The 16,689-nt window shown below is 41.9% G+C and overlaps 1 protein-coding gene across 1 annotated transcript; it reads right to left on the reverse strand.

Annotated features, from left to right (window-relative positions):
* Nucleotides 1–7,516: 7,516 nt before the first annotated feature.
* LOC138957862 (uncharacterized) lies at nucleotides 7,517–9,218 on the reverse strand. Its single transcript, XM_070328905.1, has one exon. The coding sequence runs from the start codon at nucleotides 9,204–9,206 to the stop codon at nucleotides 8,271–8,273; it is 936 nt and encodes a 311-aa protein (XP_070185006.1). The 5' UTR covers nucleotides 9,207–9,218; the 3' UTR covers nucleotides 7,517–8,270.
* Nucleotides 9,219–16,689: the final 7,471 nt, after the last annotated feature.

A 16,689-nucleotide genomic window follows, 5' to 3' on the forward strand; every position in this document is an offset into this window, starting at 1 on the left:
GGATGTAGTAAGTGTCGAATTGTGAGAATGCACAGTTCTGTCCGCCAAGTGGTTTTAAACACTGCGCGTATTTGCACCAAGTAATAACGTGTCACATCAAAATAGTTCTTTACCTGTCAGATAGTTTAGCGCCAAAAACATGAACCAATGATAGCCCATGGATTAGTAAGTCATATGATGTTGGGGCGGGGCCAATGAACTAATGTCAACACAGTAAGTATCAACCAATGTTTGGCTCCGCCCCCACATCACGTGGACTGGGTGGCCGAGTGGTAACGCACTTGCTCTCGGAAGCGAGAGGTTGCGAGTTCGACCCTGGGTCAGGGCGTTAGCAATTTTCTCCCCCCTTTCCTAACCTAGGTGGTGGGTTCAAGTGCTAGTCTTTCGGATGAGACGAAAAACCGAGGTCCCTTCGTGTACACTACATTGGGGTGTGCACGTTAAAGATCCCACGATTGACAAAAGGGTCTTTCCTGGCAAAATTGTATTGGCATAGATAAAACAATGTCCACCAAAATACCCGTGTGACTTGGAATAATAGGCCGTGAAAAGTAGGATATGCGCCGAAATGGCTGCGATCTGCTGGTCGATGTGAATGCATGATGTATTGTGTAAAAAATTCCATCTCACACGGCATAAATAGATTCCTGCGCCTTGAGTCCGAGTCTGGAGATACGCGCGCGATAGAAGACTTCATATATATAATCACGTGACCCATAAACCCATCGCCTGTAATTAGATCATACTATTACCGCTTCAGTTCTGAGACATCCTGCTTGCTGGCGCGCGCGCAGAGAAAAAAAATCCCTCTTTATCTTCGCTTCTGATGCTCATCCTATTGTTGTTGGCACTCGGGTTTGTTTGTTTGTTTGCTTAACGCCCAGCCGACCACGAAGGGCCATATCAGGGCGGTGCTGCTTTTGACATATAACGTGCGCCACACACAAGACAGAAGTCGCAGCACAGGCTTCATGTCTCACCCAGTCACATTATTCTGACACCTGACCAACCAGTCCTAGCACTAACCCCATAATGCCAGACGCCAGGCGGAGCAGCCACTAGATTGCCAATTTTAAAGTCTTAGGTATGACCCGGCCGGGGTTCGAACCCACGACCTCCCGATCACGAAGCGGACGCCTTACCACGAGGATTGGAACTCGGGTAACACGGAGCGAAGGGCAGTGCCCCACCTAGTGATCGAGTGCCACAACCCAGACTTTTCCCTTAATATATACATAGGTTTTAAACTCCTGCTACCGGATTATACAAAACACACTAAAACATGTATTAAACAATGCCGACTGGACGTGAGAGGGAACAATAAAGAGACCAAAAAGCAATGTACTCACGTTAAAATGACGAACACGGAACGAATAACAGCGACGTTTCGACCTAAGGGTCTTCTTCAGGCACAAAAACACAAAAATACACACACAAAAAAGAAGAAGAAAGACGATAGAACAAATGAAGAGAAGAATAACTGACAAAACAACTGCACTGCACAAACCAACAAATGACAAAGACACAACACTTCGAATTAACCTAAAATAAATCTCATAACAAAATAATTGTAATCATTTTTTTTTTACGGGAATGTATATGTTTCTGTGTTTGTTTTTGTTTTAATACAAAAAAAACCGTGATCAAATAATCAGAACTCTTTCAAAATACTCTGAATAAAATATATTAAATGCAATAACTTTTTTTTTTTTAATTCAAATAAATGTTTTAGTTTGACTGCATTTGAATAGAAACTGAATTCTGATGAAAGCAGTTACTGTAAAGTCATTTGAAGTCACATGATAAAAATCACATGGTTTAGTTGAGCAGACCACAAAGTGCAGAGCTAAAATATGTGTATGAATCTGTGTGAAAATCCAGTCCGTTTGTCCACAGGGATGCTAGGAAGCAGTCAAATGGGGTCGCTCAATCTGCTCAAATCCAGTCAAATGGGGTCGCACGGGCCGACAAATGGGGACGTCCCCGTTTGTCGGAAGCGTCCCCATTTGACTGCTCTCCAGTGACAATCGTCCCCATTTGTCGGTAAAACCACCTACACACACAGACACACACACACACAGACACACACACACACGCACGCACGCACGCACACTTAACTTGATATTGCCGATTTTGCGTAATGGGCAATTTGCCAATTACGCGTAATCGGCTGCCGATTCCGCGTAATCGGCTGCCGAATTCGCGAAATAGGCAAATTTTAGAGGCGTTTGCGCGATTTCGGCAAAACGCTGCCGATTTCACGTATTGGGCAGCGTTTTGCCGATTACGCGAAATGGGCAAAAATGTTGCCTATTACGCGGAATCGGCAATTACGTGAATTCGGCACGACATATATACATTTGAAGTACAACGTTCACAAACACACTGAAAACATGAAACGGGTCGATCAGAAGATGAACTTACACCTTAGGCGAAAGTGCAAACAATTTTTATGTTATGATATGTCGTATGTGTGAAATTATGGGTGTTTTTGTGGAGTAACTTACTGAGTGAGAAAATTTGCTGAGGTGCGCATCCGAAAATTGGCTGAGGTGATTTTAACAGTGCAGCCGGGTATACGGTGTGTATACGCTGCGTGCGTCAGCCCCTTCGCGTGCTGGGCGACCTAATTTTAGCACCCTAGGCATTTGAGTTCACTGGCAAAATTGTCAGAGTTAGTGGCTTGGTGGCCAAAGTGATCCGGGTTCGATTCCCGGCATGGGCGGTCTATTTTTTTTATTTAAATTTCTTTTTTTAATTCTTGTTTACTATTGTTTATTATGAACGTTTTAATGTTTTATTTTACTCTAATAATTTTTTTAATTGTGTAAAATAAATAAATATTTTTTTATTTTTTTTTTAAATCCACGTGCACAAGACAAAAACTTTCATACTGGTTGGTGGCCAAAGTGATCCGGGTTCGATTCCCGGCATGGGCGGTCTATTTTTTATTTATTTTTTTTTTAAATTCTTGTTTACTATTGTTTATTATGAACGTTTTAATGTTTTATTTTACTCTAATAATTTTTTTAATTGTGTAAAATAAATTAAATTTTGTTTTATTATTTTTTTTTTTTAAATCCACGTACACAAGACAAAAACTTTCATACTGGGGGAGCGAGCCAGTCTGAAGAGTACTCGGGTCCAGAGCCAGCGGTTTTTATATATGATGATGAAAAAAAAAAGTGAGGGGGGCAGGCTAGTAAACGGGAGGATGACGGGGTTGGGTGAGATAAATGGTTAAAAGTTACAATTAAGACTTCTTAAAATAAGTGTCATGTATCACCATGTTTTTCATGAGTTTCTTGGGGTCCACATACGTATTTTGGGGGGGGGGGGGGGACGATAAAACAGCAGTTTATTTAAAAAAAATCACAATATTTTTAAAAGTTGTAAGAACAGAGCCACTTTGGTTAAAAGGGTTAAAAAAAAAAGGCGTTCGCGCTGAGGACAGCACACAATATGGCGGCATTTCCACACCCGGGTGGCTTGCCATTTTATAATGTTAGTGTTAATACTTCTGCAGTTCCACTGCATGATTCTGAGATTATGATTTTTTCCTGCGTGTGGTCCCTCCATTGCAAGGACTGGATCAGAGAGGTAAAGGGTAGTACGGTTACAAAATGGTAACTACTGTAGTGTATTCCATGATACGGTCATTTTGTATTGTAGAATTTCTTTTAGTGTTAGCTAGGTCTCTTGCCCCGGCGGTACAGGGGCGCCTCACTCGCTATGGGTTCTAGCGTGGGGGCAAGGACTGTCGCCTGACCGCATCTCGCAGCGTGAGCTGACCCCTCGCGCGGCGTGGAGATGAGAGTAACAGGCGCCCGCCAGTATTCGTCCTTTTTCTCCGCGGGGAGTGTCGGGACTTGAATATTTGTTTGTTTTTGTTTTGTTTGACTCCGCGCTCTCTGTAGGGCCTCGGAATATGGAATATACGATGAGGCTCGTATTTTGTTCGCTTCGACACGGAGCCGTATTTCTGGGCATCCCTGATATGCAGCCGAGTGATCACCCCGCATGCAGTGTCTGTTTTTTTCGCACTCTCTACCCTCGTGGCCCAGGGTACCACAAGGGCGGATCTGGGGGGGGGGGGGGGTTACACGGGTTACGTAACCCCCCCACCCCCCCAAAAAAAAGAGGTAATTTATTGGCTCAGGATGCACCAGATAGCTCTATTTTGCTTCTTTTGATAAAAACAATTCCGGGGGGGCATGCCCCCGGACCCCCCCTAGAGGCTTAGGCGCCTTCGGCGCCGTCAACTTGTATTTTCGCAGTCATTTTGTAACCCCTTCCTCCAAAGTGAATTGATCCGCCCTTGCGGGCACAGGTTGGTTTCCTGCTGCGGCATTAAAATTTTAGGTGCCCTAATTTTTGGCATTTGCAAGCACGAAGCGTTGAGCGTTTGAGGCCTGAGAGCGAAACAAAGCGAAGCAAACCTAAGCACAAATAGCGCAGTAGAAAAGCAGATAATGTACGAGAGACCGCTCACCCAGCACAACACCGCACAGACACAAGGCACAAAAAACGTAGAGATGTGATTCGATGTGAGAGCGAGGTGACAAATGTGAGGAATGATAATGGGGAGGGGGTATTAGTACAGCTTTAGTCCCAGTATATTCGGGTGCATGCATGGGTGCCTAGGACAAGGAACAACAAGTCGCGTAAGGCAAAATTACTACATTTAGTCAAGCTGTGGAACTCACAGAATGAAACTGAACGCACTGCATTTTTTCACAATGACCGTAGTCCGCCCCTCGCACAAAAGGCAGTGAAACTCGCACAAAAGGCAGTGAAATTGACGAGCCTGTTTGGCGCGGTAGCGGTTGCGCTGTGCTGCATAGCACGCTTTTCTGTACCTCTCTTCGCTTTAACTTTCTGAGCGTGTTTTTAATCTAAACATATCATCTATATATATATATACGACTTGTGTCTGTGTGTGTGTCTGTCTGTGTCTTCGCGATGCACGGCCAAAGTTCTCGATGGATCTGCTTCAAATTTGGTGGGCTTATTCACAGAGACCCCGGACACAACCTGATCGATGAGATATTTCAACACGTGCTCTCAGCGCGCAGCGCTGAACCGATTTTCGTTTTTCACTGCACGTTACTATTTTTAGATCTCCCTTCCTTCGTGCGCCGGCGTCAATCAATATTCCCGTTTGTACGTTACTATATTTAGAAGGTCACTGCACGTTACTATTTTTAGATCTCCCTTCCTTCGTGCGCCGGCATCGCCGGCGTACACCCGGCAAAGCCGGGTCCCCGGCGACGGCCGGGTATTCGGCTCTACTTCTTCCCGGCGAAGCGGGTAATCATCTAGTATATTATGTTTTTGGGATCAGGAACCGACAATGAATAAGAGGAAATTGTTTTTAAATCGATTTCAGACATTTTATTTTAATCATAATTTTTATATTTTTAATTTTCAGAGCTTGTTTTAAATTCAAATACAGCATATTTATATGTTTTTGGAATCAGAACATGATGAAGAATAAGATGAACGTAATTTTGGATCGTTTTATAAAAAAAATAATTCTAATAACAATTTTTGGATATAGCCTTTAGACGGGTATACCCGTCCTGTGCCTGTGCATCCGCAGCGCCTTAGGACGGGTAAAACCGTCTTCTCCGTTCAGGAATTTTCCAGAAATGTTGCGTCACTGCTGACACACAAATACTAGCCAATGGCTTAGTAGGATACCTCATTCTCATGACTAAATATAACTGGTGACCCGATTTTGTGTTATTACATCTGGCAGTGAAAGGGTTTGAGCAAACTCATTAATTAATTTGTAAGCCTCCAAGCTGAAATGCAATACCAAAGTCCGGGCTTCGTCGAAGATTACTTGACCAAAATTTCAATCAATTTTATTGAAAAATGAGGGTGTGACAGTGCCTCCCTAACTTTTACAAAAAACCGGATATGACGTCATCAAAGACGTTTATCCAAAAAATGGAATAAAATGTCTGAGGATATCATATCCAGGAATTCTCATGTCAAATTTCATTAAAGATCGGTACAGTAGTTTACTCTGAATCGCTCTACACACACACACACACAAAGACACACACACATACACCACGACCCTCGTCTCGATTCCCCCTCTATGTTAAAACATTTAATCAAAACTTGACTAAAATTTAATGTAAAAACGAATTGAACAGACAGTTAGTGTGCCACCTTGTGAATGGAATCACTGCATACAACACAACGTTTTAAATATGCAAGCCTGTAGCTAAGGCACAGTGCTTGAAAGCTTCGCCAACAATCTGCTTCAAAGGGTAATTGTGTGTGTAGCGAATGTGATACTGTGACACAGAAATTAAGAAATGGAGCTAGATTTCGGGAAAGCAAATTCGAAAAGGCAGCAATTGTAATTCAAAGATGACACAGAGTGCGTGCACAGGGACGTTTCATGTAATGTGTTTTAATCTCCACACTAAATGTGTGTGTGTGTGTGTGTGTGTGTGTGTGTGTGTGTGTGTGTGTGTGTGTGTGTGTGTGTGTGTGTGTGTGTGAGAGAGAGAGAAAGGGAGAGATCGAGAGAGAGAGAGAGAGAGAGAGAGAGAAAGAGAGAGAGAGAGAAAGAGAAAGAGAGAGAGAGAGAGAGAGTAGTCTCGGATAGAGTTGTCACATTGTGTTTTCCCTCGCACCCTAAGTAATACAGGCTTCATAGCTTATTTTGTTTTTGTTTGTTTGCTAAAGGCCATGTGAGGGCCAAATCGCTATTTTCCATATCTGATGATCAGCACTGTTTGTGTCGCTTTTGTTATAATACTGATGGTCTCTGAATTAAAAAACGTTAATGTGTTTGTTTATTGTGTATGTCGTTGCTATAGAAACAGAAAAGTAAACAGCAGCCATATTGGATTTTAGGAACCGTTTTTTCCATATCCAAATGCTCGATTTCTGTCCAATATTTTGCATAAATATAGATTTAGATCATATCTACAGATTTACCATTTATTTTTTCTGTGAGTATTACAGTTATTTAAACAATTTTTTTTTATCATAATGTTGAAATTTTGCGTAAAATTTAATATTAAAAAAATCGTAAAGCCAACATTTCTTTTCCGATTCATTATTCAAATGGTAACTCTGTAGATAGTATGTAAAAGTACAAGTATGCAGAATTTCACAGAAATCTAACCAGTAGATTTGAAATCATTTCGTTCCCAAATGTCAAAACATGCAAACTGAGGAAAAGGCAAAAACGCACACAATTTGTTTTGAAACCATTGATAGTTGTAATTAAACTCAAAATACATACATGTATCTCCAAATTCCACACTGAGGAATGTCTTTCACACCTTAGAGACACAGTTTAAAAGTTAGGGAAGACATAAAACATAAGTTATTTCAAACATGTGCAGTACACTAGGAAAATTGTTTGTCCCGAGTTACAAACAATGCATACAGCATGCACACCAAAAAAAGCTCGCTCACTCGTTCACGTTCACACACACACACACACACACACACACACACACACACACAAGCTAGCTCCAAATTACGAAACGTACCCAAGTCATTAATTGCACATATGCGTACAATAACCACAATATATATATATATATATATGAGAATAATGTTAACCACAATAACAATGACAAGTCGCGTGAAGCGATATAAAAACATTTAGTCAATCAGTATGAAACTTAAATATCAACACCACAAACCAGTCATCGCCAAGACTACGAGATACATTTAGATAGTCTCGGCTAACAATACCGAGACGGATCACGCTCGTCTCCGCAAAGCATGAGACCGTATAGTACTTACTAAACCTATTTTCTGTAATTCTGAGCACATTGTTAGAGTGAACATGACATATCTATATATTTTTGAATTCAGGAAAAAATGAGGAATGCAAGTTTATTTTGTTACTAAAAATTAGATTTTAATGACAAATTTAACAAGCAAACTCATTAATTTATTTTTAAAATTTTGAGCTGAAATGCAATACCATAGTCCGGACTTCGTCGAAGATTGCTTTACCAAAATTGCAATCAATTTGGTTGAAAAATTAGGGTGTTAGAGCGCTGCCTCAACTGCCTAAAAAAATCCGGATATGACGTCATCAAAGACATCTTTCCAAAAAATGGAAAAAAGACATCTGGGGATATCGCACTCAGGAACTCTCATGTTAAGTTTTATCAAGATTGGTCCAGTAGTTTCCTCGGAATCACTTTATACACAAACACACCATGAGTCATGACCCTTGTCTCGATTCCCCGTCTATGTTAAAACATTTACATAGTCAAAACTTAGAACATGCCTGCAGCATATGCAGGGCCACCTTCCAGCTGAACAAGTTCTTCCAGTCTCTTTGACTTGGCTGCCCGCACTTTGTCTCTCCTTTTACTTTGCTTGTCTCTCACAGCCTTCAGACTGTTCCGCACCCTCTTGTGCATCCTGGCTGCTCCAAGCCTCTTCATGTGATGTCCAGTCTGGAATCCGAAGAACTGGGCAGAGTCGGCAGCAGCAGCAGGTCCAAAGTTGAACTCTCTAATAGCAGTCAAGACTGCAAACTCAACACGACTGCGGGAAGCAAAGTGGTCCTTAGCACATCTTGACCAAATGAGGCTGTGGAGACACTCATTGGCATTTTGTGTCTTGCCAGAAACACATCTGCTGAGTAGGTGTTCTTCAGAAAGTCTCTCATAAATGGGCAACAGGTGTGCAGCTAACTTCTCCTCATTGAGGGGTGTGTGGATGAGGTGTTTGTGTGGACCTGGAACTTGGTGCTTCGCCAGCGCTTCCTGAAAGAAACACCATGAGCTCTCTCCAGCAGGACAAAGTTCATGTTGTGGATTTTCGTCAGTGGAAAAACAATGGTACAGTGATGCCATGATTGCTTTTTTCATGCTAAACACATCCTTGTTGCTACGAATTGCCCGGTTGTAGTATATCTGTAGCTTGCGTATGGCATTGCCTGTCAGCTGACCCCTTCCACGTCCACCAAGAGTCACCCCTCGCTTTCGGCAGTCTGTCACCATGTTGCGAAGAGCTGTACCAAGTCGTTTACTCACATGGTTCACACACTCTTCCTTGTCAATGTGAATATCCTCACCATAGGGCTTGATGTCGTTGAGCTCTGTAAAAGTCTTGGAGTCACCGTCCGACAGAAGTGTTGTGTAGCGAAGCTTGTTGGTGTTCACCGATCGACGCCATATGACACAGGCTGCTTCCACCTCCATCATTCCTGATGAGCCTGCAAACAAGAACAAAATAAGAAATGTAATTTGCAAACAGAGTATTTTTAAGTGTGTGTGTGTGTGTGTGTGTGTGTGTGTGTGTGTGTGTGTGTGTGTGTGTGTGTGTGTGTGTGTGTGTGTGTGTGTGCACGCATGTGTTATTCACAGTCATTGTACAGCTAATACTTCAACTATAATTAATACGAAAAAGAATTGAAATAAACATGGAATTACCAAATTACTGAATATTAAATTTCTAGCAGCAGGTATTTTTTTATTTATTTATTTATTTACTTTTATTTATTTACGAGGATTTATATCGCACATGTATCTCACCACACAAGGCGACTCAAGGCGCATGTTACCTATTAATAGTGGTGAGAACATGTTATATTGTGGCACTGAACATGTTAGATTGTAAACGTTAAGCATAATTCATCAATTGATACTATTTGAACATTTTTAAATACACTTGTATTGTGTCACACATACATACATGTATGTGGCCACACGTATGTATGTGTAAACTATTTGCCACCCCCTGACCACTACTAGCTCCCTCTGTTCTAAGCCCGTTGATTCTGAAGACTTGTGAATCTCTCTTCATGCTGTAAATACAGCTCTCTCTCTCTCTCTCTCTCTCTCTCTCTCTCTCTCTCTCTCTCTCTCTCTCTCTCTCTCTCTCTCTCTCTCTCTCTCTGTTTTCTTATTATTTTCATCACACACATCCACTCCCTCATGCCCTGAACTATTCTTAAAAATTGGATTTATATGCATGTGTTACAACTTTCATTATTATTATCATAAATTGATGATCTGTCTTTATGACGCTTTTTTTTAATCCATCATCCATGCCTTTAGTTTTGGTTTTCAGTTTCACTGGAATGCATGGAAAATAATAATAATAATAATAATAATAAAGTGTATTTATATTGCGCCTATCCCTTACAAAAAACAAAAATATTTGGCTCTAAGCGCATTACAACATGTGAAGGACTTGGTACAATCAAGTCTGACAAATACAACAGCACAATATACAGTCGGTCTCTTAGGTAAAAGCAGCTTCGACAGTTAAACACTTCTACTAAAAGATCCTCTAACAATTTACAAACATAGTTAAAGAACATCGAGTTAATAGGAATTAAAAAAAAAAAAAAAGGTTCTTATAATAAAACTATCTAGCGAACGACGAAGAAGAAGAAGAATAAAACTATCAATGTCAATGTATAACAAGTCATTCAACGTAAATGGCCAAAGAACAACAATAAAACAATGGTGATAAAACAGTTATACTCAATGGCTAATAACGAGGCAGAGTTAAATAGTATCGACACAAGATTAAAACAAAACATATTTCTGGAGACGAATTAACAACAATAAAGCAATGGTGATAAAACAGTTTTACTCAATGGCTAATAGCGAGGCAGAATTAAATAGTATCGACACAAGATTTAAACTAAACATATTCCTGGAGACGCATTTAATAATTATACATGTATCAAATAATCAATGTACAAAATACAGCCCTCGCAAGCAACCCGCCCCCAGCCGGCCCACAGCGCGCTACGATGGCAAGCGACCCCTCTCCTCAATGTGGCAAATACTGAACAGTGCACACAACCAATTACTCGCATATATTCGTGTCGCTCACTCGCACACACACACAAACACACACACGGACAACATCGAATCACTCGCACAGGCTAGGGGTTGAAGTATTCCCGGAAGAGGTGTGTTTTTAGAGAGGACTTGAAGGAAGGGAGAGAGGTAGAAAGGCGGACAGACATGGGCAGAGAGTTCCAAATAGAGGGAGCTGTGTAGGTAAAGGCGCGCTTGCCGAAAGCGTTCAGTTTGACGCGTGGGACAACAAGGTGCCCTGCGTCAGCGGATCTGAGGTTGCGTGTGGGGACGTGTGGCTTTAAGAGCGAAGACAGGTAAGAAGGGGCAGAGTCTTGAAGGCTACGGTAACACAGGGTAGCTATTTTATATGTAATGCGTGCTTTGATTGGTAGCCAGTGAAGGGTCATGAGGAGAGGGGTGACATGGTCGCGCTTGCGCTTGCGCAGCACAAGACGTGCTGCATTGTTCATGATGCGCTGTAGGCGGTCTAGCTTGGTGTCTGGGAGGCCGGCTAGGAGCGAGTTGCAGTAATCCAGTCTCGACAAAATAAAAGCCGAAACCAGTGTCTTGGTTGCGTCGAGGGAAAGAAGGTGTCTGATTTGGCTAATCCTCCGCATTTCAAGAAAGGCGGTTCTGCAGAGTGAGTTAATATCCACTCATCACTATTACATTTACTTGTAATTTGCTATATTTGAGTAAGTTGCTTAAATTTGAAATAAACTCTATTCAAATATTTCTGTGCAAACAAATATAATTTACCTTTATAGTTCACCTCACACTTGTCCAAGTGGTCCACGAGCCAGGCCGCATACTCCTCTGGCTTTTCCTGAAACAGCTTCTGCCCCGTAGAATCGCACACCTGGCAGTAGGTGCACATGACATGGGCATCAACACAGAGTCCAGTAAGTCCACAGCACACCCAACTCCAATGTGCGAAGAGTGTCCACGAGTAAGCCAGGTGCCATCATAGCTCACAATAATGTTCAGGGTGTCATCGACACCAAGAGTAGTGCCACAGTATCTTGCATGAACTTCTCGAACATATGCAACAGTCTCACTGAACACATGCTTCCGGAATCCCTCTAGTTGTGTGAATAGTTGGCTGGCATGAGTATGAAAGGTCTTGTGGTGAAGTCCAGCTAAATCCATGTTTTCACAGAAATTTCTGAATGTGGTGGCTCCCAGTCCACAAGCAAGTGAGGAATACACTGCCTGTCTGTTCATGTTCATACTTTTGTCTTGGATTTAAATTTTGTCGCCAGATACTGTTCATACACAGGCTCTTCGCACGAAGAACAGTTCACCTGGGCAAATACTGCCAAGCCACTTGTTGGTCTGGAGTCTGTGCAAAGAGACAAGCACTTGTTTTTGCACTGTGGACAGCACAAACTTGCAACCATACTGTCTACTTCGGCAAAGTCTACAACACCCCTCTGGGTTTTTACCAGGGTTTCAGTAGCAGCAGATGACTTAGTGTCAACTCCACCGGAAACAAACTTCTCATACGATTATTTTTTGAACTCACTTCTTGTCTTCGTGCCGAGAATGTTTTCAGTCGAAGGAATCGACGCGGAAAATGTAGCACTAGCAGACGACCCCAAAACCGGCACAAATTCTGTCACGTCAGTCAGCACAGAAGCTGATTGCGCTGATTTCTTCGCCTTCCATTGACTCTTCTTCTTCTTCTTCTTCTTCTTCCATTTAACGCCCAGGGTCAACGTTCTGACTATTAGTGGCGCTTTGGAGGGTTGCGGAAGAAAATAAAATTTGCAGGGAGAGGGGGGTGGGGGGGGCAGGACCACACAGCATTTTCAAGTCTCGGGCTAGGCCAAGCCGGCGGCCGGAGCGGTTGCAGGGGTTAAACCCCTGCCGGTGCTGCCCTAGCCTTACTTCACTTGATCTGTCCTCTTTTTCGTAGATTTTGGGGCTCCTCTGGTTGTTGATGGCTTGGTGCGAACCATTTTTGCACAGGAGCGTGTACTTTCACTGCTTGTAAACAAGCGCCATTGTTGTACCACGTGACCCCGGTTGAACGAATCAAGATCGCATCGTACGTCATACTCTCCGTATAAGGAAGTTGGCGTAGATTGAACTACATTGACAATGTTCCGTAAAGCCGAAGTAGTCCGGAAAATAACGAAACAACGGTCACATGCAAACAGGGGAGGCTATGTAGCATATGCAACGTCATGCAGTGTTCGCCCTGTCGTCTGCTCAAATTTGCTGATCAAGGTGTTGAAAATCGGCAATAATAAGGCAAGTTCAGGACAAATGAACGCAATCAGGCGAGGGTTGGTTTATTGAATTTATTTTTATTACACAAAAAAACATGTACATATATGCAACATCAACGGCAGAAATTGAAAGAAAAATGACCACAGTTTTCCAAACAGTCAAAATGACTAAATGCCCAAATCTGCCCAAAAGCTCAGAAATACCCCCGCACATCCCCTTAACGCCCAGCCGACCACGAAGGGCCATATCAGGGTGGTGCTGCTTTGACATATAACGTGCGCCACACACAAGACAGAAGTTGCAGCACAGGCTTCATGTCTCACCCAGTCACATTATTATGACACCGGACCAACCAGTAGTAGCACTAACCCCATAATGCCAGACGCCAGGCGGAGCAGCCACTAGATTGCCAATTTTAAAGTCTTAGGTATGACCCGGCCGGGGTTCGAACCCACGACCTCCCGATCACGGGGCGGACGCCTTACCACTAGGCCAACCGTGCCGGTTTCATAGCTTATGAAATGGTCAGAAATAATATAAAAGAGCATTGCAATGAGACCAGACATATTTCTTTTGGCCGTTACAACCGTTATGATTAGGTTTCTATGACAGTCTTGGTGCACCCCGATGCATAAGAAGCGTTTTTGTGTGTGCAGAAAATCAGTTTGATAATGTGACCTTGGGTGGCCTTAGTTAACAAGAAAGAGGCGCTTCGGGTCGATGGTCGATGGTAGCCTAGGTATCAATGAAATCAAGTTTAACACATTTTAGGATGATTTTGAAATAATGCAGGCAGTATACGGTAAGTGAAGCATAGTTCTCTCCGAAACAGCAATAAGTGAATTTCAACCATATTGACCCTCGATCACGGCCTTATTCTATTCGCTGAGCAGCTGGCCGCTAGCGACTTCTCATTGTGTGAGAACTGTGTGAGAACGGGTCACATATGACATGCACAAAATTGGACACGTGTGTTACAGTACTACCTGGTTGGCCAGTACTATCTGGTCAAATGGGTCAAAAAAACCATTTCTGCACTTTCGCTGCTTGTAGAAGACACTTCAAATACTCCTATGATACGAGTGATAAATATCAAACCTACTGACAAACTGCCACATTTTCGCGTTTCGTTACATTTTCATTTTTATATAATTTTCTCAAGCAATGGGAACTCCCGGGGGTTCCCCTTTTACGCGCGCGTCATGAAGTGCAAAATGCACGTGTCGCTATTTTTCATCTGTGCCCTGCTTGTGGCGTGTTGTGGCGAAAGAGGACTTGCGGCAGACAAAGAGGACGAGAAGAATGTGAGCCGGTATACACATACTGTAGGCTATATGCAATTGTGGCAAACTATCATTCATTGAATGTGTTGCATTGTAGTGATCTTGTTCCGTGATTCCTTTTTGTCCCCCCCCCCTCCACCAGCCCCCACCCCCAACACACACACACACACACACACACACACACACACACACACACACACACACACACAGAGTACAGATAAAGAGAGAGAGAGAGAGAGAGAGATAGAGGGGGATAGAGAGAATGTGAGAGAGGAGGAAAGGGAGGGAGAGAGAAAGAAAGAGAGACAATGACAATGACAATGACAATGACAATGACAAATCTTTATTTTTCGAGGGTGACAAGAATAAGCATAGATATGCTTTTTTGCATCTGGCCCTCGCCCTAAAGAGGGACTAAACTATTTTACTATAACTATGACTAGGGAAAAAAAGGTTACATAAAAACATTAATGGTAGAACATATAAGTTTATGTACATGAAGCGCATTATGTAGAAGCATTGTAGATCATAAGGTAGTGTTCAAAATTGGGTGTAAAGCAATGAAGATAAACGGAAAGTAACCCAACAATACATTAGCTCAGCAAAACAATGTATTACAGAGCCAAATCTTCGTGATTTTGTCACAATAAACCATAATTCCGATAATGAACAACTGTATACAAAGAAAACATACCAATCAAGTTTATTTGTTCATAGAGTTCATTAAATGGAAAGAATATTTGGTTCTAAAAGAATCTGTGTTGGTGGATTGCCGCAAGGCGTCCGGAAGAGCGTTCCAGAGGCTGCTTCCTGAATAAACAAGACTTGATTTAAATAGGTCTATCCTAGGAAGAGGAGTGTTTAGTTTTATAAAGTGGTGCGAATTCTTCAAAGAGAACTTTGAGCAAATGGTTTCGGGTGCATTTTCTGTCATAATTTTATGCATCATTATTCCTTTGTTGTAATTCATTCTTGACTTCAGAGGTAGGACCCCTATGTTGATGTAGTCTGAGTCGGTGAGAGTAGTCTGTTTGAGTAATACTACTTTTAGCGCTCTTTTGTGTAATCTGCTGAGTAGCTTTAGGGAATTATCACTTGCAGAGTCCCATAGAGTGGATGCGTAATCAATAAGAGACTGAATATGAGCAGTGAAAAATAACTTCCTGGCTTGACAATTAAGGAAGTGTTTAATTCTAGATAAGAGGTACACTTTCTTTGACACTAATTTACTAAGTTGTTCAATGTGAGTTGACCAAGACAGGTTGTTATCGATGTGGACACCTAGAACTTTGTGATGGTCGACTTTTTCCACTATATTGCCGTCAATCATTAAATCGGGACCAGTTGAGGTAAAATTCTGTCGTTTTTGTCTAGTTGTAATTATCATATATTTGGTTTTCTTTGGGTTAAGAGACATGTGATTTAGGTCAGTCCATTCTGTCAGCTGGTTTAGACTTCCTTGGAGGGATTCTGATAAGCGAGTTAAATTTTTGTTACTGGAGTGAATTGTGGTATCATCTGCAAAAAGTTCACATAAATGTTGAATATAAAGGGGGAGGTCATTAACATATATTGAGAAGAGCAGAGGTCCTAATACCGATCCTTGTGGTACACCGTAATCTACAGCTTGCATGCTCGATGCTCTAGTGTTTGTAAGAACTGTCTGTTGTCTGTCAGAGAGGAATGAACTAACAAGATTGATAGTATCATATCCGACGCCATACAAACCGAATTTTCTAAGCAATAATGTGTGATCAATTACGTCAAAGGCTTTTGCAAAGTCTACGAAAATGGCACCACAGAATTCATTATCGTTTATTTTGTCCAACCACTGATCAACAAGAGAGATTAAGGCAGTGTGGCAGGAATGCTTAGCTCTAAATCCTGATTGTTTAGGATGGAATAAGTTGTTTTGGTTGAAATGTGTTAGGATGTGTTTGTTGATATGCTTTTCCAGTGGTTTTGATAACACAGACAAAATGGAAATTGGCCTATAATTTGAGGGGTCTCTTTTGTCACCTGATTTAAACAGAGGAATGACTTTAGCCTGTTTCAGGGCGACTGGAAAATATTTTTTGTCTAAACAGAGATTGTAAATGTAGGTAAGTGTTTCAGAAATTACGGGGGCTGACAATTTAAGAATCCTACCATCAAGCCCATCGAGCCCCCGGGTGCCTGTTTGCTTGAGGTGTGTAAGTGCGTGAAAAACTTCAGGTACTGTAAGAAGGGGAATTTTTGCTTGACATGAAATTTGTTTTGATTTGCAAAATTCTTCTAAAACTTTCAAATCATTTAATTTGGACTTGTCATTTTTAATCACATTTTCAGCAATTTTGGAAAAATGTGTGTTT

This window comes from Littorina saxatilis, unplaced genomic scaffold (genome assembly GCF_037325665.1).
Source record: "Littorina saxatilis isolate snail1 unplaced genomic scaffold, US_GU_Lsax_2.0 scaffold_901, whole genome shotgun sequence".
Lineage (NCBI taxonomy): Eukaryota > Metazoa > Mollusca > Gastropoda > Littorinimorpha > Littorinidae > Littorina > Littorina saxatilis.

Bases quoted from the DNA above. Each gene is read 5' to 3' on its own strand.
- LOC138957862 (XM_070328905.1), bottom strand. From the start codon at position 9,206: ATGATGGAGGTGGAAGCAGCCTGTGTCATATGGCGTCGATCGGTGAAC.